This window comes from Sus scrofa, chromosome 1 (genome assembly GCF_054392235.1).
Source record: "Sus scrofa isolate SSC_HxYL_T2T_F1_AM1 chromosome 1, Sscrofa_HxYL_maternal_Yorkshire_Landrace_v2.0, whole genome shotgun sequence".
NCBI lineage: Eukaryota > Metazoa > Chordata > Mammalia > Artiodactyla > Suidae > Sus > Sus scrofa.
This window is the reverse complement of record NC_139383.1, coordinates 250,799,546-250,822,884: the sequence shown is the minus strand read 5'-3', so window position 1 is coordinate 250,822,884 and position 23,339 is coordinate 250,799,546. Positions and strand designations below refer to the sequence as shown.

At 49.3% G+C, this 23,339-nt stretch overlaps 1 protein-coding gene across 1 annotated transcript in view; it reads left to right on the top strand.

The window, feature by feature from the left end:
• The window catches only part of CORO2A (coronin 2A), a 53,614-nt gene extending 32,458 nt beyond the window's left edge, over window positions 1–21,156 (top strand). Inside the window, exons 3-12 of the mRNA XM_005660267.4 lie at window positions 7,925–8,041; window positions 9,066–9,215; window positions 10,903–11,082; window positions 11,815–11,931; window positions 12,654–12,758; window positions 13,526–13,622; window positions 15,452–15,564; window positions 15,901–15,991; window positions 16,879–17,153; window positions 18,194–21,156. Coding sequence (XP_005660324.1) covers window positions 7,925–8,041; window positions 9,066–9,215; window positions 10,903–11,082; window positions 11,815–11,931; window positions 12,654–12,758; window positions 13,526–13,622; window positions 15,452–15,564; window positions 15,901–15,991; window positions 16,879–17,153; window positions 18,194–18,325 — 1,377 coding nt within the window. The 3' untranslated portion in view covers window positions 18,326–21,156. The remainder of the gene's footprint in view (window positions 1–7,924; window positions 8,042–9,065; window positions 9,216–10,902; window positions 11,083–11,814; window positions 11,932–12,653; window positions 12,759–13,525; window positions 13,623–15,451; window positions 15,565–15,900; window positions 15,992–16,878; window positions 17,154–18,193) is intronic.
• The last annotated feature ends 2,183 nt before the right edge of the window (window positions 21,157–23,339 follow it).

The window sequence follows — 23,339 nt, the reverse complement described above, 5'->3', positions numbered from 1 at the left end:
GCCCACTGGTGCCCACTGCCCAGCCTCGAGTGAGCAGAGGAAGTAGAGATGGACAAGCGAGGGGAGTTGGCAGCAGGTGGCCAGACCTCGAGATGCCTGAGGACTGGGACGTGACGGGTGGAGCATCTAGAGGTGGTGTGGGGGCTCATGGGAAGCGCCTCAGCCAATGGGTGGCCGCTCTGCACAACTGCACCGGCCTGGGACGCTCAGGGAGTGCGCGCAGGCCGATGACGTGCCCCCAGGGAAGCACCGTCCCAAGACAAAGAGGCTGACCGGCCGTCAGATACACGGCTCACCCCGAAAGTGCTTTAGAAGCACACCTGAAATAAGTATGCATACCCAGATATGTGTTAAAATTAACAAAATCTTATTGTGTCCAGGCTCTAGTTTCAAAATGGCATCTTGAGGGCCCAGAAAGAGCCTGATTGTGATTATCCCTATCGTCAACCCCCAAATCGATTGAAACGGCAACAGAAATAGGAACTAGAAACACGTATATGGAGAACACGGAGGGAGACAATAAAAGTCCAGAAACTTGGATGACTTTCTGTCAAGTGTGAGGGAGATGGGGTTGGATTGGAAGAAACACCAGGGCGGGCAGGCCAGCTTGGTATTCAAGACGTACATTCTTTGAAGAAACAGTTATCGAGGACTGTAATTGCCAGGCACTCAAGACATAGGCGAGAACAAAAGAGTCAAAAGTTTCCTTTGCTTGAGGTGTTCAGGTTGTCAAGCGGGGAATTTTTCTTCTAGTCCTCATAGGAAGCTAGACCTGCCTAGAGAATTGTAAAACTAATTCTCAAGATCAAAGAAACAGGACCTAGAGCAGGGGCGAGCTGTGGGGCACTTGGTGGAGCAAATCACACAACTTTGGGAACTGTTCCACCACCTTATATCCACAGGGGGTAACTGGCTGTGACTTTTATCCTCAAACCTCACTTTTCTGATGAAAAGCAATAAAATGTTACTTTGTGAGAAAAATAGTAATAAGAATGCTTGGAAGGTGGATGGATTAAAAAAAAAAAATCTATGAGGATGTGGGTTTGATCCCTGACCTTGCTCAGTGGGTTGAGAATCCTGCATTGCTGTGAGCTGTGGAGTGGGTTGCAGATGCCACTTCAATCCCACATTGCTGTGGCTCTGGCATAGGTTTGTGGCTACAGCTCCTTTTGGACCTCTAACCTGGGAACCAACATATGCTGCAGGTGCGGCCCTAAAAAGACAAAAAGACCAAAAAAAAAAAATCAGAATACAAAGATGAATTGTAGGAGTTCCTGTTGTGGCTCAGTGGATTATGAACCCGACTAGTATCACTGGACTCGCTCAGTGGATTATGAACCCAACTAGTATCACTGGATTCGCTCAGGGATCTGGCATTACTGTGGGCTGTGGTATAGGTGGAAGACCCAGCTTGGATCCCGAGTTGTTGTGGCTGTGGTGTTAAGCCGGCAGCTGCAGCTCCAATTTGACTCCTAGCCTGGGAATTCCCATATGCCACAGGTGTGGCCCTGAAAAAGATTTTTTTTTAATGAATTACAATTTTTACATCCTGGGAATGCTTAGAAAATGTAGATATATTTGCAGTAGAATAAGAGAAGAGGGAATACCTAGGAACAGGTAAGCAACACTCAGAAGGAGAATATTACAGAACATCATTGAAAGGCTAATATTGAAGATGACCTAAGTAAATGGAACTATATATGGTGTTCATGCATAGCCACTTTTTATCCCTCCCCCAAATATCCACAGCATTCTCCTTTTTATGACCTATTCCACTGTACATTCTTTTCTTAGGATACTATGCCCTGAGTGTTTTGAATTAGAGTCATTTGCATTCTTTGTGTTCTTCTGGTAGCACATCCTAATGTACTTGCAGCAGGGCAGGGGCGGGGAAGAACCACTGCTTTGTTTATCCATGTATCACCTGTGAGCACACACAGTTGGTGCTTATAAATTTTCATTGACTGAACAAATTGCTCAATGATTGTCCATCCAAATAAACAGGAAGGGCCTGGAGTTCCCGTCATGGCTCAGCGGTTAACGAACCTGACTACTATCCATGAGGACTCAGGTTCGATCCCTGGCCTTGTTCAGTGGGGTTAAGGATCCAGAGTTGCTCTGGCTGTGGTGTAGGCCAGCAGCTACAGCTCCGATTTGACTCCAGCCTGGGAACCTCCATATGCTGCAGGTTTGGCCCTAAAAAGACAAAAGACCAAAAAAAAAAAAAAAAAAAAAAAATAGGGAGGGCATATTTGCCAAAGGAATACAGGTGGGACTATACATGGAATATTCAGGAAACAGTGCAGAAAGCAGTCTTGACCTCAACTGATGAACAGTCTGTGAAGAGGCTGGAGGAAGGGAAATACCTTGGGGAAGGGGATTGGGACCAGATGAAAAGGGCTTTGAGTGTGGGGGTGAGAAGTGCGAACTGTAGTCTAGAGATATGAAATTTTTTCATGCTGCGGAGGGACAAGGGTAAGATGAGATTTAAGGAAAGGCTTGAAAGTCAGGACTGGAAGGATCCCTAGAGATGGCCTGTTTAGCTACTTGTTTCTCCCATGCTCTGAGTGTTTTTAAAAGATTCCACCAGAAATTCCCTGGTGGTACAGTGGGTTAAGGATCTGGCATTTTCACTGCTGTGACTCAGGTCACTGCTGTGGTACAGGTTCAATCCCTGGCCCAGGAATTTCTGCATACCATGGGTGAGGCCAAAAAATAATAATAAGATTCCACTAACAAACTGTATGCTTAATTGATTGATTAATTGATTAATGTGTTTTTCTGATTTTTATTACTCAGACTCTTTCAGAACTGTCACTTTCTAGCTAGCATGAACTACCCAGTATAAATGAGTACTAATGCTGGATAGTGAGAAAATGAATTGGTCTGATGTGATGGAATGTGACCTGGGTGGGAAGGGGCGAACCTAGTTTGTATAGACTGGAGGGAAGCCCTTTCTAGGGAGGTAACATTGCACAGAAAGCCTTGAAGCTCTACAGAATGTTCATGCAGAATGGATAGCACGTGCAAAGGTCCTGAGGTGGGAATGGGTTTGGTGTGTTTGAGAAACGAACTGGTGCACTGTCACAAAGGCAAGCATGGTGGGAGGTGAGGTCAGAGAGGAGAGCAGGGCCAGAACTGTGACAGCTTTGTAAGCCAGGGAAGCAGTTCTGGCTCTGTTCTGAGACCAATGGGAAACCACCAGAGGGTTGAAACTCAGCTGTCTGTCAGCTCAACCTGATCCTGCATAAAATGTGTGATTCCCTTTGGGCTTTTAGGAACATCATCAATAGCTAGAGGACACAGGTTAATGGCTACCTAGGAATCCAAGCACAGTAGGAGCTAGAAGCTACTAATCAGCGGTCACACCTGAGTGTCTAATGCAGTTTCTGATTTAGTGGACCTGCATGTTGCCATCTCACAAACATCTCCCATATTGCCTTTTATAGTCACAACCACTTCCCTCCACCCCCACCTTCATCTTCATCCCAGGCCATGGTCAATCTGTTCTCCATTTTTTTACTTTTGCCATTTTAAGAATGCCATGTAGTCTTTTGGGCTTGCCTTTGTTTCACTCAGGACAATTCTCTGGCGATCCATCCAGGTTGTTGTATGTTGCTCATTCTTTTTTATTGCTGAGTAGTAGGCTGTGGTGTGGCTCCATGCGGTTTGTCAAACCATTCATTGTTGAAGGCCATCTGGACTGTTTCCAGCTTGGGGCTGTTAGGAATAAAGCCACTATAAACATTTGTGAACAAGATTTCTGTGTGAACATAAATATGTTCCATTTTTCTGGAGTAAATGCACAGGGGTGCAATGGCTGGATTATAAAGTGGTCACATGTTCCAGTTTTACAAGAAACCGCCAAGCTATTTTCATAAATAATTTTATAGCTTAAGTAATATTTTACATGGAACATAATTCTCCTAAAAATTCTTTGCTATTTCTCTGAAATTCAAATTTTACTAAGCATCCTCTTTTTTTAGTTGCTAAATCTGGCCTCTCTCCTCCCAGATGATACCAGTGCTGCTCTGTACAAACCACATTTTCAGCAGCTAAGCTCTATTCTAATTCTTTCTAATTCTTTTTTGAAAAAAACTCAGACACAAAGGTAGCTACTTAACCTACAGAGTGAGGCCAGGGATGGAACCCAAATCCTCATGGATACTAGTTGGGTTTGTTACTGCTGAGCCACAATGGGAAATCCCAAGCTAGCGAATTCTTTATCGGAGAGTAGGATTGGAAGGTGCCTGGCCTCACGACTGTGTCCCGGAAATTATTTTCAGAAGGGCCAGGCTGCCCCAGGTGGTGTCATGTGTCCTGAAGGGAATGACTTCCCAGTCCCTTCCTCTTATGTACTGTGACCCTGGTTGAGCCCGTTGCAGGGTGGCGCTTGCAGCCTAGGCAACCAAGGGCTGTGTTCAGGGAACAAAGGTGCAGTGGGAAAGTCTGGGGACCGGCCAGCTCTGAGCCTGGAGTTGTGCCAGGTTGGGCTCTGGATCCTGGAGTCTGTCCTACAATAGACCCACCCTCTCAGGGTAGGAGATGGACTTTGCCATGGAGTGTGGAGATTAAGAGGAATGCCTGCAACAGCAGGCAGGGCCCCAGGGGTGGGCCTTGCAGCATCACCAGTGGGGGCATGGGCCAGAGGGGTGCAAATGAACACATGGCCTATAGGTGCCTGGAAGCAGGGTGGGGGGAGGGGAGCACTTCACTGCTGTGCTCTTGGAGGCCAGCTGGACCCTTCTTCGGCATATGTCAGACCATGTCACTTCCTTGCCTAAACACCTCCCAGGACCCCCTCTCCCCCTGCACACAAAGTCCTGCCTTTCTCATCAAAGCCCTTCAATCCTGGAGTTCCCTTTGTGGCTCAGTGGTAACAAAACCAACTAGGATCCATAAGGATGAGGGTTCGATCCCTGGCCTTGCTCAGTGGTTTAAGGATCTGGTGTTGCCGTGAGCTGTGGTGTGGGTCGCAGACATGGCTTAGATCAGGCGTTGCTGTGGCTGTGGTGTAGGCCGGCAACTGCAGCTCCGATCCAATCCCTAGCCTGGGAGCTTCCATATGCCTTGGGTGCAGTCCTTTAAAAAAAAAAAAAAGCCCACAATCCCATCCCAGCTGATGTTTTGAACCTCAGAGGCTTCCATAGCATATTCTTGTTCCCTCCACACTCAGATTCTCCTTCTAGAAAGGCAGGGTATGGACTAGTCTCTTTTTTTATTTTTGGGGAAAATCTCTTCCACAGACCCTGTAGCCTATCCCCTCATGGTAGCTGAGGTCCCCTCCCACCTGGCTCTCCCTCCTGGGGTCCCATCCACTCTGTCTGCCCCAGGGCAGCTCCTCAGAGACTCAGAGGTGCCATCTCTCCAGGCTAAGCAGCTCCCTGGGGTCTACAAAGAGGGCAGGTGTATCTCCTCTGATTGAGAGCTTGCACCCCCGTAAATCAGAGGCCTGTCCCTGGCTGACTGCTGCCCTAATGGGCTAAAAGGCAGCAGTGGCCTCCTGATTATAAATGTCCCTGCCCTCATAGGCTTTTAGCAGCTGGGTCAATAGCCCATCGGACTGGCTAATGCCTGTTAATGTCAGTCCTCCGCACAAACCCTTTTAGGCACAGAACCTGCCAGCCTCCAGGGAGTACCAGCCAGCTCTTTTTCACTGAGAAGGAAGAGAAGCTGTCTGGGGCTGGGGCTTCTGCTCTTAGAGGCCTGGGAGAAGCATCTGTGAGAGCCAGGCCTGGCTGTCAGGCATCTGAGTCTGTGGTTCGACAGAGCAGGGAGGCAGGAGTCTGAATAGGGCTCCTGGGCAGATTGCTTCCAGTCGGCCAAGGCCAGGGGACAATCAGCTCTTCTGAGAAACAGTCGGGGCAGAAACAGGCGCGTGGCCCTGGGCCAGAAAGCAGAGATCGAGGCCCTGAGAGTGCTTGGGTGTGCCATAGCAAAAGATCCAGCGCTGCTCATGCCCTTTGACCCAAAAAATGATCCAAGAGACGGGAAAGGCTGTCTACAGGAAGGGCGGCTGGACACTGACTCAGAGAGGGCTGCTGCTCCCACAGAGCAGAGTAAGAAAGCCACAGACCTGCACTTGGGAGCCAGAGTCAGGGACTCCAAGTGACCTGGCAAGTGCCTCCTCCCATCTGGGGTCTGGGATCCATTAGTAACACCTGCCACAGGTGCAGGATAGGAGAGCTTTGGGGTGTTTACCATTCTTTGGGCTCAGAGCTCTCAAGCTCTGCAGTTTTGTAAGAAATTTTTGGCTAATCCTACAAGGAAGGATTCTGTCTTTTCAGAAAGTCTGGAGTTTTTTCTTAAATACCTTTTTGTTTGTTTGTTATTTTTTTTCTTTTTTTTTTCTTTTTTTTTTCCTTTTCTGGTCACTCCCAGGCATATGGAGTTCCCAGGCCAGGGATCAGATCTGAGGCACAGTTGTGACTTAAGCCACAGCTGTGACGATGCCAGGTGCTTAACCCACCGTGCCAGGCTGGTGATTGAACCTGCATCCAAGCATTCCCAAGATGCTGCCGATCCCGTTGTACAATAGCAGGAACTCCTGCCCTTTTTTTTTTAACTGAAATATAACTCACATACCATAAAATTCAGCATTTAAGTGTACAATGAGTTTTAAGGAGTTCCCTTGTGGCGCCATGGATTAAGGATCCAGTGTTCTCACTGCAGCAGCTTATTGCTGTGGTTCCTAGGTCCGGGTTTGATCCCTGGCCTAGGAACTTCCACAAAAGTTGGCCAAAAAAAAAATAGTTTTTAGATATTCACATGATTGTGTTACCATCAACACTAACTTGAAAATAATTTCACCACCCCCCCAAAGAAACCCCATATCCATTAGCAGTCACTCCACATTGCCCCCTCCCCCCAGCCCTAGGCAACCACTAAGCTGCTCTTACTCTCTATGGATTTACCTATTATAGATTTTTCGTATGCATTAGTCAGGCCTCTGAATTCCGGGTTGCAAGTATTATGTTATAATTTACTCAAACAGTGAACCATGCATTATGTGGCTGGCTTCTTTTCCCTAACATGACGTTTTCATGGTTCATCCATGTAGTAGTATGTATCAGTACTTTATTCCCCTTTGGGGGGAAATAGTCCATTGTATGAATATACTACATTTTATATCTATTTATTCGGTGCTGGACATTTGGGTTGTTTCCACCTTTTGGTGATTGGGAATAATACTCCATGAACATTAGGGTGCAAGTATTTTGTAGACCTGTTTTTATTTCTCTTGCGTATAGACCTAGAAGTGCAATTAAGGGGTCATATAATAATTCTATTTAACTGTTTGAGGAGCTGCCAATGGCTGCATCATTTTTGCATTCCCACCAGCAGGGTATGAAGGGAATGTCCTTTTTTATCTTTTTATTTATTTATTTTTTGTCTTTTGTCTTTTTAGAGCTACACCTGCTGCATGTGGAGGTTCCCAGGCTAGGGGTCGAATTGGAGCTGTAGCCACTGGTCTACACCACAGCCATAGCAACGCCAGATCCAAACCACATCTGTGACCTACACAATAGCTCGTGGCAATGCTGGATCCTTAACCCACTGATCGAGGCCAGGGATCGAACCTGTGTCCTCATGGTTCGATTGAGCCACGACGGGAACTCTGGGAATGTCATTTTTTTAAAACACCTGCCATGTGCCAGGCACTGTGCTAGATGCTTTCCACACTTCATCTCATATGATCCTCGAATAAACCCTCTGAAATACCTATCATTGCTTCCATTTCACTGAGGAGGACACTGAGGCTAAGTGCCATGACTCCCCCAGGATCACACAGGGATTAGTGGTAAGTCCTAGATCCACGCCCAGTTCATTTTCCTGTCTGTTCAGTGTTTGCTGAGTGACCATCCAGATGCTAAGGTGGAAGTAGCCCCCTGCCCTCCCCAACCTTCCTGGGCACTTTTTTCAGACAGGAAAGTTGGACCCCCACTACCCGAAGGTCTGCGGACACAGAGGGAACGTCTTAGACGTCAAGTGGAATCCTTTTGATGATTTTGAGATCGCCTCCTGTTCAGAAGATGCCACGGTGAGTGTCAGTGCGTGAGGCGGTTCCCTTTTCCGAGAGGACTAGGACTGGGACAGAGGGAGACAGAGGGTGTCTGGACTCAGCTCCAACACTCCTGACTCCTTCATCCTTCATGAGGTGAGGTCACTGTGTGCAGAGGGGGTAAGTTAGATTGAGGAGGAGAAGTTCTGGGCTCTGTGGGACTTGGGGCTCCACCCCTGCTCTCTATGGGCCTCAATCCTCCCTCTATAAGATGGGCATAATAGCTCCCACCATCTAAGGAAGATTCAGTGAGATTCATTTTCTAATGGGAAAGCCCATCTTTTGGAAAAACTTTGTCACCCTCTGCAGCATCGCTCTGTGCCTCCATTTCTCTGCCTCCATGAAGGGGAGCTTATTTTCTACCATGTAAGCCCCTTCCATCCTCAACAACCCTACTCTGGAAGGAAGCTGCAGCCCCTCCTACGAGGCCCTCACTGTGAAATATAAGCCTGTGACCCCATCCAACCCTGCCTTCTGGCCTTGAGTCTTTTCTCTTCCAGGACATCCAAAGGGGCCCCTATAAACGAAGAGGTTTTCCCTGCCCTGTCTTGCTCCAGAGACAGCTCTGGCTCCCTAATGGCCTGAGGAAATAGCATAAACTCTTCCCCTTGGCATTCGAAGCTATACCCTAAGCCTTTGGGACCAGGATGGGGTAGCCTACTGTACTTTAAGGGATATTCTAGGCTGGGACGCCAATATGCTCTGACATCCAGCCTGGGAATCAGGCCTGTGTCCCATCCATTCACCCACTGCCTCAGGTCATTAGGATTGCAAGGATTATCAGAGGCCTGGGCTCACCTCCAGCCCCTGCTGAGGCTGGAGGACCTTAGCTAAGCCCCTGTCCCTCTGAGGGGTCCCAGCTGCCTCTCCACTGAGTGACATGTAGATACAGAGAGTTCTCCTGGCCCTTCTGCTGAGCACTGCCTGTTCTGTAGCTTGGGGTTGTGGGGATACCGAGGTAACCCTGGCTAACACTGCCCTTGGGCTGTGTCTCCCCTGACAGATTAAAATCTGGGACATCCCCAAGCAGCTGATGACAAAGAACCTCACAGCCTGCAAGAAGGAGCTGGTTGGCCACGCCCGCAGAGTGGGCCTGGTGGAGTGGCACCCCACAGCCGCCAACATCCTCTTCAGCTCCGGCTATGACTACAAGGTAGGTCTGTATGTTAGCTTCCTGAGGCTGCCTTGACACAGGACCAAATCAAGTGGGTTAAGACAACAGAAATGTATTCTCAGGAGTTCCTGTAGTGGTGCAATGGAAACGAATCCAACTAGTATCCGTGAGGACTCAGGTTCGATCCTTGGCCTCGCTCAGAAGGTTAAGGATCTGGTGTTGCTGTGAGCTGTGGTGTAGGTCACAGATGAGGCTCGGATCCTACGTTGCTATGGCTGTAGTGTAGGCAGGCAGTTGCAGCTCCGATTAGACCCCTAGCCTGGGAATTTCCATAGGCCACCCATGCCCTAAAAAGAGCAAAACAGACAAACAAATGGATTCTCACACAGTTCTGGAGACCAGAAATCCAAAATCAGGGTGTTAGGAGGGTCATACTTTTTCCAAAGACTCTAGGGCAGAATCCTGTGCTTCTTCTAGCTTCTAGTGGTTCCAAGCATTCTTTGATTTGTAGCTGGACCACTCCAATCCGCTTCTGTCTTCTGCCTTCTCTGTGTATCTGCGTCCTCTCCTCTTCTTATAAGGACCTGAGTCACTGGATTTAGGGTCCACCCAAACCCAGTGTGACCTCATTGTAACTCATTACATCCTCAAAGACCCATTTCCAAATAATATGACATTCTGAGTTCCAGGTAGACATGAGTTTTGGGGGTCACTATTCAATCCATTGTCTTCCTGGAGAGAATGTGAAGCATCACACCTGGAGAAGCCTCCCCCTGCTCCATTGACTGCCAAGCTAACAAGCTGGAAGCCCTGTGGATGGGGAACCTGCCAGCATATGGAATATCTCAAGCTAGGGGTTGAATCAGAGCTGCAGCTCTTGGCCTACACCACAGCCACAGCAATGCAGGGATCAAGCTATGTCTGCAACATACATAAGAGCTCATGGCGACACTGGATCCTTAACCCACTGAGCGGGGGCCAGGGATCGAACCCGCATCTTCATGGATAAGGGTTGGGTTCGTTAACACTGAGCCACAACTGGAACTCCCAAGGAGACCTAGATTCTTTTTTTTTTTTTTTTTTTTTTTTTGTCTTTTTGTCTTTTTGTTGTTGTTGTTGTTGTTGCTATTTCTTGGGCCACTCTCTGTAGGGCTTTACAGATGTAGCTCAGGGCCTCAGTGATGGATAAGAGGATGGGATAGGAGTGGCTGAGAGGACCTTTTCCGCTTTCTGATCAGACATGCTTTATTATCTGTTTATGTAGGGTATGCTATTGCCTATAGTTATACAGTGTATTCTGCACACAACTCCAGGGGGCACTATTTACATTATAGACTATGGGAATGGGTTTCCCCAGAGCTGTGCAGCACACAGCCTGTGCAGCTCACCACGGCAGCCCCTTTTACCTGTGTGGTGGAAATGGTTGCTAATGACTGAACCCTCCAGACGAGCCAGTCCCGTTGGGTCCTCCCAGCATGGATGTTTCACTGCTCCAAACAGATGGTGTTTTCTTTTCACGGCCAGATAGCCTGACTCCCAGCCTCCCCCTCCTGCCACATGGCAGCCTTAGCCGGCAGATCCATCCTCCCACCTGAGGCCTCTTGGCCAGACTGCCATCTGTGGCTTCCCTCCTGGGGATACCGCGTTTCACTGCAGCCTGGCTGGTGTGTGAGTCTGGGTGGGGTGGGGTGCCTGCTGTGCTCAGAGCCGGCTCGCTGCCATGTAGGTGATGGTCTGGAACCTGGATACAAAGGAGTCTGTAATCATGAGCCCCGTGAGGACCATTACCTGTCACCAAGACGTGATCCTCTCCATGTCCTTCAACACCAACGGCAGCCTGCTGGCCACTGCCTGTAAAGACCGAAAGATTCGGGTTCTCGACCCCCGAGCAGGGGCTGTGCTCCAGGTCAGTGCTGGGCTGGTGTCTGGCTCGGGGTGGGAGGAGCAAGGAATGGAGTGGGAACGGGGGAGGTTTCTGAGAACAGGGCAGTAATGCCGTCCGTGGTTCTGGTCAAGCCAGATGCGTGATCCCATCTGCTGGGAGGTGTAGACGATGCCATCCCCATTTTTCAGATGAGGCAACTGAAGCCAAAGAGGCTAAGTGACTTGCTGGCCCATATCAGAAGCTGGGACTTGAACCTGGTCTACCTCCAAAGCTTGTCACTATGCCTCGGCTCTGTCAGGAGGCATGGCATGGTGTCAAGAGACCTCAGGGCACCACTGTTTATCCACTATGAGACCTTAGACAAGCACGTACTGCTCTCTGAGCCTCTATTTTCTCATCTGCAGCAATGGACCACTAGTCCTTCCTCTGGGAGGATTAAATGAGATAAGCCAAGTGCCAGGGCCCACCCAGCCCCATGCCTTGCATATAGTGGGTACTCCGTCATAATCTTCTAGAAGAACATGGAGCTGGGCCAGAATTTGCTTCTGTTCTAGCTCAGAAAAAGAACTCTATAAACAAAAATAGTGGGAGAGATTCCCTGCGGATGGGAGAGACCCAAGAAGGCTTCCTGGAGGTGGTATCTCTAGCATGATTCTCCAGGCAGAGCTGGGACGGGAAAGGAAGGAATTCCAGGTGGAGAAGTAGCAGAAGCAAAGGCAGGGACTCCCTGGCTACACATGTCCACCCCTGCAGGAAGCCAGTTACAAGGGGCACCGGGCCAACAAAGTGCTGTTTCTGGGGAACCTGAAGAAGCTGCTGTCCACGGGCACATCCCGATGGAACAACCGGCAGATGGCCCTGTGGGATCAGGTGAGTCTTTTGAGCAACCCCACCAGCGCCCCCTCAGCTGCGCCCTGACGTCATTTGTTCATTCACGCGTGCACTGGCTGATGGGATTGATTGATGAAAACCAGGGAGACGCCGCTAACAGCCTGCTGGTGCCTGCCCAGACCTTGCGCCTCTTGTCATTCAAGGACGGGGAGGGGTCAGGACCCAGGGGAAGCCTCCGTGTGGGGGAGGGGAGCTGGCTGGGTCAGGGACTAGGATTGAGGGGATGGGAGGAGAGGGCCTTCTGAGAGGAGGGAACAGCTGGAGTGATGACTTGGAATGAAATAGGGAGGCGTGTGTGCCTGGTCAAGGCCCTTGGGGCGGTGGGGGCGGGGGGGGGGGGGTTGAAGGAGGAGCCAGGCCAAGTAGGATTGTTTTGAAGGAGCCCTTGGCCAGAGTTGGACAAATCACTTCCCCTCTCTCTGAATCTCCTTCTACTATAGTAGATCTAAAGCAGGAGGGCGAGGGCTGGAGTGACATCATGTGTTTGAGAAGTGATTCATTAAAGGCAAAAGGCTGGAAAGAGAAAAGGTGGGGATCTTTCTCTCTCTTTCTCTCTCTCTCTCTCTCACACACACACACACACACACATACACGCACGCACATGCACACACAGCCCTGTGGGAGGAAATCTTATCTCAGAGAACACCATCAAGGCCTCTGTGAGGGACCCACGGGCCTTCCTGGTCTCCCTTCCCTTGCAGGACGACCTCTCTGTGCCTCTCACGGAGGAGGACCTGGATGGCTCCTCAGGTGTGCTGTTTCCCTTCTATGACCCGGACACCAACATGCTCTACGTGGTGGGGAAGGTCAGTCTGGCACGGGATGGAGGTGGCTGCCTGGACCCCTGAGGCGGGAGGCAGAACTACCCCAAGCCTAGTCCCTTTGGTGACCAGACAGCAGCCTGGGACCCTTGGGGTGCAGGGCAGGGGCAGGGGCAGGGGCAGGCAAGAGTGGCTGGATACTCTCACCCCTGCTGAGTCCCCACCTTTCTGGCTCCACAGGAACACCTGGGGCCAGGACTTTGGGCAGCCACCCTGAGCTAGACCCTCCCCAGTTCTGGGTCCAGATGAGAAAGGACCAGTTGGTGTTTCTCAGCAGTGGCACCTTCCAATTTGGAGCAGAGTGGGTCTTCATTGAGTAGGACTCTCCTGTATTTGGCATCCCTGGCCCCCATCCACCAATGCCAGGAGCCATGCCCACCCACCTCTGCCCAGTCATTATGACAGTAACAACCAGAACTGCCCCAGGGGTAAGACCCCCTGGACAGTCTCAGGACACCCCACTTCTGACCTTTGGGTGTGATTCAGATGGGAGTAGGGCTCAGGCCTGTGCTCCCAGAGCCTCTGCCTTGGAGGCACATGGGTGGGCTTCGGGTCTTGGTTGAGAGGATTGAGTGTTAAAATTAGGAACCCCCCCTCCACTGCCTTAGTGGCAGTTCTTTGGTGTGCCCTTGTGTGAGGTGGCTTTGCCAACTCTTGACTCAGAGTGAATGCCAGGTTTCTACTACATGGCAATGGGGGCCAGTAGGGGGGCTGATGGGACCCAGCTCTGAATTGTACCTTCCTCTCCTCAGGGAGATGGAAACATCCGCTATTATGAGGTGAGCGCTGACAAACCGCACCTGAACTACCTGACCGAATACCGCTCCTATAACCCACAGAAGGGGATAGGTGAGTGTGGGACACCAAGGCCACTGGGGGCCTCGGGAGACAAAGATAAGTCAGATGCAGGGGGACCTGGAGGGGCTCACATTCCAGAATGGAGAGAGCAGATCAGCTTTCTTTTTTTTTTGTCTTTTTGTCTTTTTGTCTTTTTGCCATTTCTTGGGCTGCTCCCGCGGCATATGGAGGTTCCCAGGCTAGGGGTCGAATCGGAGCTGTAGCCACCGGCCTACGCCAGAGCCACAGCAACGCGGGATCCGAGCCGTGTCTGCAACCTATACCACAGCTCACAGCAACGCCGGATCATTAACCCACTGAGCAAGGGCAGGGACCGAACCCGCAACCTCATGGTTCCTAGTCGGATTTGTTAACCACTGCGCCACGACGGGAACTCCCAGATCAGCTTTCTGAGTTGATGAGAATTCTAGTTGAGATGTGTGGGAGGTTCTCTGGGATCACACAGGAGGAAGTCAGGGAGGGGTTCCTGGAGGAGGCAAGACTTGAGGAGCCAAAAGGGAAGCTGAGCACAGCATGGGCAGAAGATGAAGGTGCTCTAGCCCAAACAGCAGCAAGGCAATAGGAGGCACTGACCTAAGAGAGAGGCCCTACTTTTTAAGTGTGTTCAGGGATAAAAAAAAAAATAACAACAACAAAAAAAAAAAGATACAACTATATGCAGTCTACAGGAAACGTATACATAAAGACACAGCTTGATTAAAAGTAAAGGGATGGGAGTTCCTGTCGTGGCTCAGGGGAAATGAACCTGACTAGCATCCATGAAGATGCAGGTTCAATCCCTGGTCTTGCTCAGTAGGTTAAATATCCAGCATTGCTGTGAGCTATGGTGTAGGTTGCAGATGCAACTCGGATCCTGTGTTGCTATGGCTGTAGTGTAGGCTGGCAGCTGTAGCTCGGATTCGACCCCTAGCCTGGGAACCTCCATGTGCCACAGGTGCAGCCTTAAAAAGACAAAAAAAAAAAAGTAAATGGATGGCAGAGTTCCTTTTGTGGCTCAGCAGTAACGAACCCCACTAGTATCCATGAGGACTCCCTCAGTGGGTTAAAGATTCAGCTGTGGTGTAGGTCTCAAATAAAGCTTGGATCCCAAGTTGCTGTGGCTGTGGTGTAGACCAGTGGCTGCAGCTCCAATTCAACCTCTAGCCTGGGAACCTCCATATGCTGCAGGTATGGTATGGCCCTATAAAGCAAAAAAAGCAAAAAAACAAAAAAAACCAGTAAAGGAATAGAGAAAGATAGCATGTTAAGGCGCTCCCATCATGGGTCAGTGGTAACAAACCCGACTATTATCCATGAGGAGGAGGGTTCAATCTCTGGCCTCACTCAGTGGGTTAAGGATCTGGCGTTGCCATGAGCTGTGGTATAGTTTGCAGACATGACTCAGATCTGATTTTTCTGTGGCTGTGGCATAGGAAGTCATCTGCAGCTCCAATTTGACCCCTAGTCTGGGAACTTCCATATGCCCCAGGTATGGCCCTAAAAAGACACACACACACACAAAAGATAGCATGTTAAGACTAATCAAAGGGAAGCTGGAGTCAATCTCTTAAGAGCATCTGGGTGGGGAACTGTGGGGATGGCAATGGAGAGTGTTGAGCAGAGCACACTGCCTGTAAAGATTCAGCTAAAATCACTTAAATCCTCGAAAGTAGGGGCAGAGTCTGAATGATTTCAACCCCTTTTCCCCAGCACAGGGCCTGGCCCAGTGTGGGACTGTTTGTTGAAGGAAGGGCGGTGGGAGGAGGGTGGTCTCTGTTCACTTCCAGGTGTGCAGCCCACCCTGAGGAACCTCTGGGCCCCCCTTGGCTGTCTGTCCGCAGGTGTTATGCCGAAGAGAGGTCTCGAAGTGTCCTCCTGCGAGATCTTCCGCTTCTACAAGCTGATTACAACCAAAAGCCTCATTGAGCCCATATCCATGATTGTACCCCGACGGGTAAGGGTGGCGGGGCTGTCTGCAAGGGAGGTGGGGAATCCTTCCAGGAGAAAGAAGGACCCCAGGACTCGGACCCTGGAGCCCACCCCCCTAGGGCAGCAACAGGGCATCTGATAGCCTCAAAGGAAAGGCCTTTCTCCTGGTCAGTGAGCTGTCCCTGGGAGCTAGGAGTCCCGACTGTCAGCCCACCTCTGCTCTTGAGTTACTCTGTGACCTTGGGCCTGTCACTTTGCTCTCTCTGGGCCTCAGTTTCCTCAGCTCACAGAGGTTAGGGAGAGCTGCACCCCCAGATCACTAAGGGGGCTCTCCGCCCTCACTGTCCTGATTCTCCCACAGTCAGAATCCTACCAAGAGGACATCTACCCACCCACGCCAGGTGCCCAGCCCTCTATGACGGCCCAGGAGTGGCTCAATGGAATAAATAAAGGTGAGAAAGGGCCTCGGGCGAATGTGGGGAGTCAATGCAGTGGCCCCAAGTAGCTGGGAAGTTTTTGGCTGGTGTTTATGTTCTCCTGTAACCCTAGAGGACTGGTCCTTGACCACTGGTCCCCACTGGTTAGTCACAAATGGGTCCAGGAAGGGAGGGGCTTGTCCCAGGTGGCTCAGGAAACTCCCTCTGAATTAAGGGATTTTGCTCCATGGAAAACATCTTTAAACCCCGGGCTGTGCAGTGACTGGATAATCTCCGCTGGATGCTGCCCCACCCATCCTCTGGCTACCTCTGCAATTACTGTTTGACCCCAGAGACCCTCTAGGCAGCAGCCCTTCTGTCCACTCTGCCTGCCCTGACTTTCCCTCCCTGGCCGGTGAACACAAGGGCAGCGCAGGGCAAGGCAGCGCATGCTCCCACCCCCACTCCCACCCTGCAGCTTCCTGCTACCCTCTTCCTTTTATGTGTTATCTCTCAGTCTCGCTTCTCTCTGGGCTCTGTTTCCTCATTGTATCTGTGGTGCCTATCTCCCCTGCTTCTCGGGGTGTTGGCAGAATTCATGCCCTGGTAGATGGCAGAGTGCAACCCAGGCCAGACTGTCGTTACAGAACACAGTTAAGGCTTTGCCTGAGGAGCTTACGGAGTTTGGGGCAGCTCCTGCAAACCAAGCCTTGCTTGGTAATCACAGAAATATGCACTTGTACTCAGATTGCCCTAGTCTGTGGGTTTGTGTCTGTCTGTATGTGGCCGAATCTGCCACACCTGTCACGTGTATCTCTCTGCCTGCATGTGGCTCTGCCTGTGTGTGCCTGTGTGTGTCAGTGCCCCTTTGCCATCTGCTCAGGGGCACTCAGTCCTCACACAGCCCTTTGCCTCCCTCCCAGGGCCAGTCCTGATGTCCCTTAGGCCTGGCTCCGAGCTGCTGAGCCCCCGGCCTCTGCCCCCAGAGAGACCTCTCTCCAACTCCACAGCCCCCACCTCGCCTCGGCTCTTCAACCAGACAGAAAGGCTGGTTGCAGAAGATGGCCAGAGGCCTTTCTCTCTGCTAGAGGAGAGGTCGCCAAAGTGGGCAACAGAACACAGGCTGGAGGAGAAGAAAAGTTGGCTCACAAATGGCTTTGACATCTTCGAATGCCCCCCACCAAAGACAGAGAATGAGGTGTGAACACGGGTCGGGTGGGTCTGCATGGGGAGGGAAGGCAGCTGTGAGCCGCTGGAATCAGGAGGGAGGAAAATGGGTGAGAAAAATAACCAGCTGCATGGCCTAGCCTAGCCGCTCAACGCATTTTGCTAATTCACTCAACAAACAGATAATAAGCACCATCTGTATGCCAAGGTGGTGGGTTTCCTTACAGGTGGTGGGGAACCATCTGTAAAATGAAGAGGGTTTGACTTGGTGGATATTAAAGACCCTTCCAGTTCTGATACTCTAGGATTTTCTGTGCTCTCACAGTCAGCATTTGCTAAGTGTTTACTGTGTGCCACATTCTGGGTAGGGAGGCACTTTGGATATATTTTCTGTATCTACTGGGTTTTCTCAACAGCCCTGGAAGTCAGTATGTAGTAGCTAAAACCACAAGGGCCAGAGTCTCACAGCAGGATTCTGATCCTGGCTCTACTGACTGCTAACTCCAGGGCCTGGGACCTGAGGGCTGAATCTCGTATTGGCTTTGGTTTCCTCAGTGGTGAAGAGGAGGGTACTAATAATACCACCCCCATAGGGGTGTTATCAGCATCCAGTGGAATAATGATGATCTTTAGTGGGGGACACCTGTTGGACATCTAGTACCATTCTCTATAGCAGCAATATTGTAATGTTGCTGAGGTTAGTTTTCTGACCTCTAGTTTCAGAGGAGGAAATCGAAGTTCAGAGAGGGTAAGTAACTTGCTGGAGGTCGCACAGTGAAAACTTCCATCTCCAAAACTTCAGGGCCACATATCTTTTGTTCCACTCACATGGCAATCTAAGGAGGCCAAAAATGTCTGAAGTGTCAAGTCTTTTAAATTTTCATTTACTGAGGGAAGAAAACAAGGTTTTTGTAAAAGATCTCTGAAGCCCCTCAGGTTTCAGCCATTCTAATTTAATCCTCCTATCTTTCTGAGTCAAAAGGAGCAGTGTTTAATTCTTTCAGCTGATATCCTGCCCCTTGCATCCCTGGGCACGCAGGTGACCTTCTCCTCTGCTCTGTGCTTTCCCAGCTGCTGCAGATGTTCTATCGGCAACAGGAGGAGATCCGAAGGCTCCGAGAGCTGTTGACCCAGCGCGAGGTCCAGGCCAAACAACTGGAACTGGAGATCAAAAACTTGCGGATGGGCTCAGAAAGGTTCTGAGCAGAGGCCTCTGCCCTCCTCCGCCCTCAGGGACACCACTTGGCTCCACGTGGAGGTCCGGAACCAAACCGCAGGTTCCCCGAGACTGCCACAATTTCTATATTTTTTACCAGAAGCAAAACTCTTGGTCGCTGAAAGATTCCAGTGGGACCTGGTGCCGATTTTCTATTTGCCTTCTTGAAACAACAGTGTCTGAATTGACTCTTCTTAGATGATGCCTTGCCTTCTGTTGAATTGTTTTGAAGGGTCCATGACAACTTCTCAAGGGGAAGAACACTGTAGAAAGTTAGAGCTGGAAGGACCTAGGAGGTGAACCTGCCTGTGGATTTCAAACTGAGGTCCATCGCAAGGGGTGAAGGCTATGTGAAAAGCTAGTGCCCCCGACCCGCATTCCAACCAGACAGCTCCCCTCCTCTGTTTTATATATTGACTTCCATGGGCTATGTAATTCTGCTACTAAAAGAAAAAAAAATTAGAAGTTTGAAACCCAGTGATGTGGCCCAACTTCCTTATTTTACAGGTAGGGAAACTGAGACCCAGAGAAAGGCAAGTTATCAAGGTCCCCAGAGAGTTCATGGCACAGCTGAGCTGAGCTCCTGGTCTCCTGGGTCTGTCTGTTTGCTGTTTATGCTGCAGCAGTTGTGCAATTCTCAGCCCACGGGGCAGGAATCTATTGGTTCTGGCCTCAGCTGTGCCCCCAAGTTGCTCAGTGACCTCTTGCAAGTCACCTCCTCTTGGGTCTCACTTTCTTCATCTAAACCAGGGGGCCCCAGGAATGCACTGCCTTCTGTAGAATCTGCCACCTGAGATAAGAAACCTTGGCCATGACTTGAGGAAAACTACATGTAGGGTGATGATCTGGGTTTGCTGCAGGGACTCAAAAGACTTTGACAAAGGGCAGAGGAAGTTTACTTTCAGGGAAGTAACTCAAGGTTCAGCCTCATCGTAGAACACAAACAGGAGGCCATGCTTTTTTCACCAGAATCAGCTACATGTGGGTAGACACTATTGCTCATGTGGCGATGCAGACAGCAGAGTGGTGCCCAGGACCACTGACAGCCACCACCAAAGTCCTCAGGGCATAGAGCCTGCCTCCTCCAGGATGATGTAGGCAGATATCAGCTCAAAGTCACAGAAGAGATTCCCCAGGAGATAGGGAGCCCCCAGCACCGGAAGTGTTCCAGCAGAACTGAATGGCCGCCCACCCATGAGGGCTGCTGGAGAGGGATGACTGCACTGGGCAAGGAAGTGGGACCAGATGACCCTGACCTTCCCTTTCAGCCTGAGGGTTTTTCTGTGTCCCTCCTTTGTAAATCGGTTTCTGAGCCCTGTCTCCATGGTTCTCTTTTACAACAGCCCAGTAGAGACTGGGACGTTAAATGTGCCCCTCCTTACCAAAGAGCTGCAGACGATGAGTTTTGCCCATTGCACAGGGCGATCCTGGAGCTAAGATGGGGACTGCAGGAGGCCACCTAGCCTGGTAGGTTTCAAGTCAGGCTGTACATTAGAATTCCCTTGGGAGCATTTAGGAAATGCCAGGGTCCAGACCCAACCCCAGACCAATTGAGGCCCAAGCTCCAGAGTAGGGCCTGGCCTTGTGTATGTTTTTATAAGTTCCCAGGTGATTCTGCAGTTCGGTGAGGATAGAGACTCACTGGGCTGGTCCTATCTGCAGTAAAGATGAGAACAATGAGCACCAGACAGGATTTGGGACTCCAACCCGATCTTCTAAGTCCAGGCTGGAAGCTCCTAAAAAAGTCAAGAAGCATTGTCCTAGGTGTCTCGGACCCCCAGCTGCAACACAATAAGGGCTCTGTGCTTCTGATTTCCCCTTCCCTTAGCCATGGCTGAGTCCCCTTGTCTGCCCACACATACCAGATGCCCACATTCCTTGTGTTTACTCAGTCACTAGGGGCCCGCCAAGCTTGCCAAAGGCTAAATCCCAGAATTGTAGGGAGCAGAGCTTCACTGGAGGGGGCTACCTCTCTCACCTCATTTGTGGCCGGCACTTTAGAGTTTACAAGCCCTCCCACCCCCACTCACTGACACATCCTACTCTCCTATGAGTCAGCTGGGTATTGGTATCTCCAAGATCAGAAGGGAAGACCTAGCCCCAGAGAATGAAGAATCATCAAGCCCACAGTACTGGCTGCAAAGCATGGAGGTAGGGCTAGTCTGGGAGCTTCCCGCATGCCTCCTCTGCCCAGAGCCATCCCTTCCTTCTCAAGCTCTCCCCATCCCTAAGGGACCTAGACTTCATGCTTGAAAGCAATGCGAAGGCATCCAAGAACAAACTTCTTTTTCTTGTTTTGTTTTTTTTTTTTTACATCTACAATAAATTATTTAAATTATTTCACAACAAGGGAGAGGGATAGGTAATTTTTATCAGATATTTTTTTAAGCCATTTTTTAAAATTACATTTTTGGTCTTGACTGATGAAGTGGAACTCGCCCAGCCTTTGCGGGGCCCTCAGGCTCAGGGCAAGCAGAATATGTACTCATCTCCTTACTCCATGCCCTAAGAGCCCCCTGCCTGTTGACTCAGGACCTTTCTGAGAATGAAGACAGCATTGGGAGATGAGCTTTGGGGTGTATCCACCTCAGCTCTACAATCATTGGGATTGTATCATAGAGGGAAGCGGGAAGTCAGAAATCGATCTATGCTTTTAATAAGAAACCGTGCCTGAAACAGTTTGATTGTTTTAATGTTGTTTCTGAAATTCCTTGTACCTTTGTAAAAAAAAAAATAAAAGTGAAAATAAATAGATGTGGAATTGTGCAATGGAAAGAAGGTAACAAAATAATAAACAACATATGCCTAGACATTTTAATAGATGGAGCGTCCCTTGATTTGTTTCATAAATACCAGTGACAGGTTTCCCTCACTGTCTGAGAGGAGAGGGTTCTCATGAAACCTTTCACAAGTCAAACTGGAAGAAGCAATTACCTTATCACATCTTGCTAACAGATACACAAAATAAATCAAGATAACCCACAGATGCTCATAGACACAGTTCAAAGCTATGGCAGCTTGATGTTAAGATGCTGTGTGTAGTTCCTGGAGAAGGAATTTGCTGGGCCATGTTCACTGCTTGGGGTGCCACGGGGTGCATGCTGCCTCTGTAACGGCATGCTGCAAAATGAACACTGAATGTTCTTTTCTCTTTTTGTCTTTTTTTCATAAAGTGAAAATCTTCCTCAGATTTCTTTCTGTTAGTGAAAACAAGCACTAATGTAGGTCTTCGTAAAAGCAAGTTGGCATAAAGTGAACTTTTGAAAATACCTGTGAGGAACTACTTGTGTGGGTCAGAAACTTGGCTGTGAAACAGGAAAGTCGGACTTGGTTCCTGACCTCCAAAGAGTTTTCAGTTGTGGTCGGAAGGAAGGGGAGGGCCAGAGTAGGGGACACGCAGGCTGTTCTCGGAGAAGAAACAAGGGAGGCTTCCTGGAGAGGATACTTAGGCAGAAAGATGACAAATAAATAAGAGTAAATGCAGCAAAGGGCATTTGAAGAAAAGAGTGTCCCAAGGGGAGAAAACCACCTGCTCCCTGGTGAAACAAGCAAAGGATGGGGTATAGACAGGGCAGAGAGCAAGGGTATTAAGAGCCAAGGGCCAGGGAGTTCCCATCGTGGCTCAGAGGTTAACGAATCCAACTAGTATCCATGAGGACTCGGGTTTGATCCCTGGCCTCACTCAGTGGGTTAAGGATCTGGCATTGCCATGAGCTGTGGTATAGGTCGAAGATGAGGCTCGGATCTGGCGTGGTTGTGGCTGTGGCTGTGGCGAAGGCCCGCGGCTATAGCTCCGATTTGACCCCTAGCTCCTTTAAAAAAAAAAAAAAAAAAAAAGAGCCAAGGGCCTTGTAAGTGGGAGCCGAGACTTTTAGATTTATTGAGGTATGATGGACAAAAATTGCATATATTTAGGTTGTTGGTGATTTCTTCAAGTATACAATGTGATGATTTAATATATGAATACACCATGAAATAATTAACACAAATTAATTAACACATTCATTACCTCATAGTCATCAACATTTTTTTGCGTATGGTGAGAACATTTGAGATCCACTCTCAACACACTTCAAATTGTTGAACTGTACTAAATTACAGTATAGTATTACTAACTGTAGCCACCATGCTGTTCATTAGATCCCCAGAACTTAGGCATTCCATAACTGAAAGTCTGTACCCTTTCCCCGACCCCACCCTTTCCACCAGCTCCTGGCAAAAACCTTTCTACTCTGCTTCTATGAGGATAAATAGAAATCTTTTTTTAAAAAAGATTCCACATATTTAGATATCATACAGCATTTGTCTTTGGTTTATTTCACTTAGCATAATGCCTTCCAGGCTCATTCATTTTGAAAATGGCAGGATTTCCTCTTTTAAATCTGAATAACATTTCACTATATATCCATACACATACCATACCTTCTTTAACCATTGATAGACACTTTGGGTTGTTTCCATACCTTGTCAATTGTAGATAATGCTGCAATAAACATAGGAATGCAGATATCTGAGATACCGACTTCATATTCTTTAGATATACTCAGAAGTAGGATTGCTGGATCATGTGGTAGTTTTATTTTTAATTTTTGAGAAACCTCCATACCCTTTTCTTCAATGCCTGTACCAATTTACACTCTGAGAATGCCGAAGCTTTATGTGAGGGGAATTGGAGTTTCCAGAGTGTCTCTCACAATTGAGGAACGGTTATTTCTCTTGGGGAAAGGCCAAAAGAGAAAGAAGTAGGGAAAGTGAAAAGTGCAGATAAATGTGCAACATCCTGGAAGGCCAGAGCCAATTATGGTCCCTTCCAAAGGGCGGCAGTTTTCTGATCAGGACTGGACGAGTGTCACTGAACGAGGAAGCCCACCTCCTTCCAGTTAGCCCATTAGAAGTGAGCCCCCATTTGTGCTGTGGCTGCTTCCAGGCCAGACACAGAGCCAGGAGACCAGGCCTGAGCTCTTACTGCCCAGGCGAGCTTCAGCAGGAGAGCATCGTGAT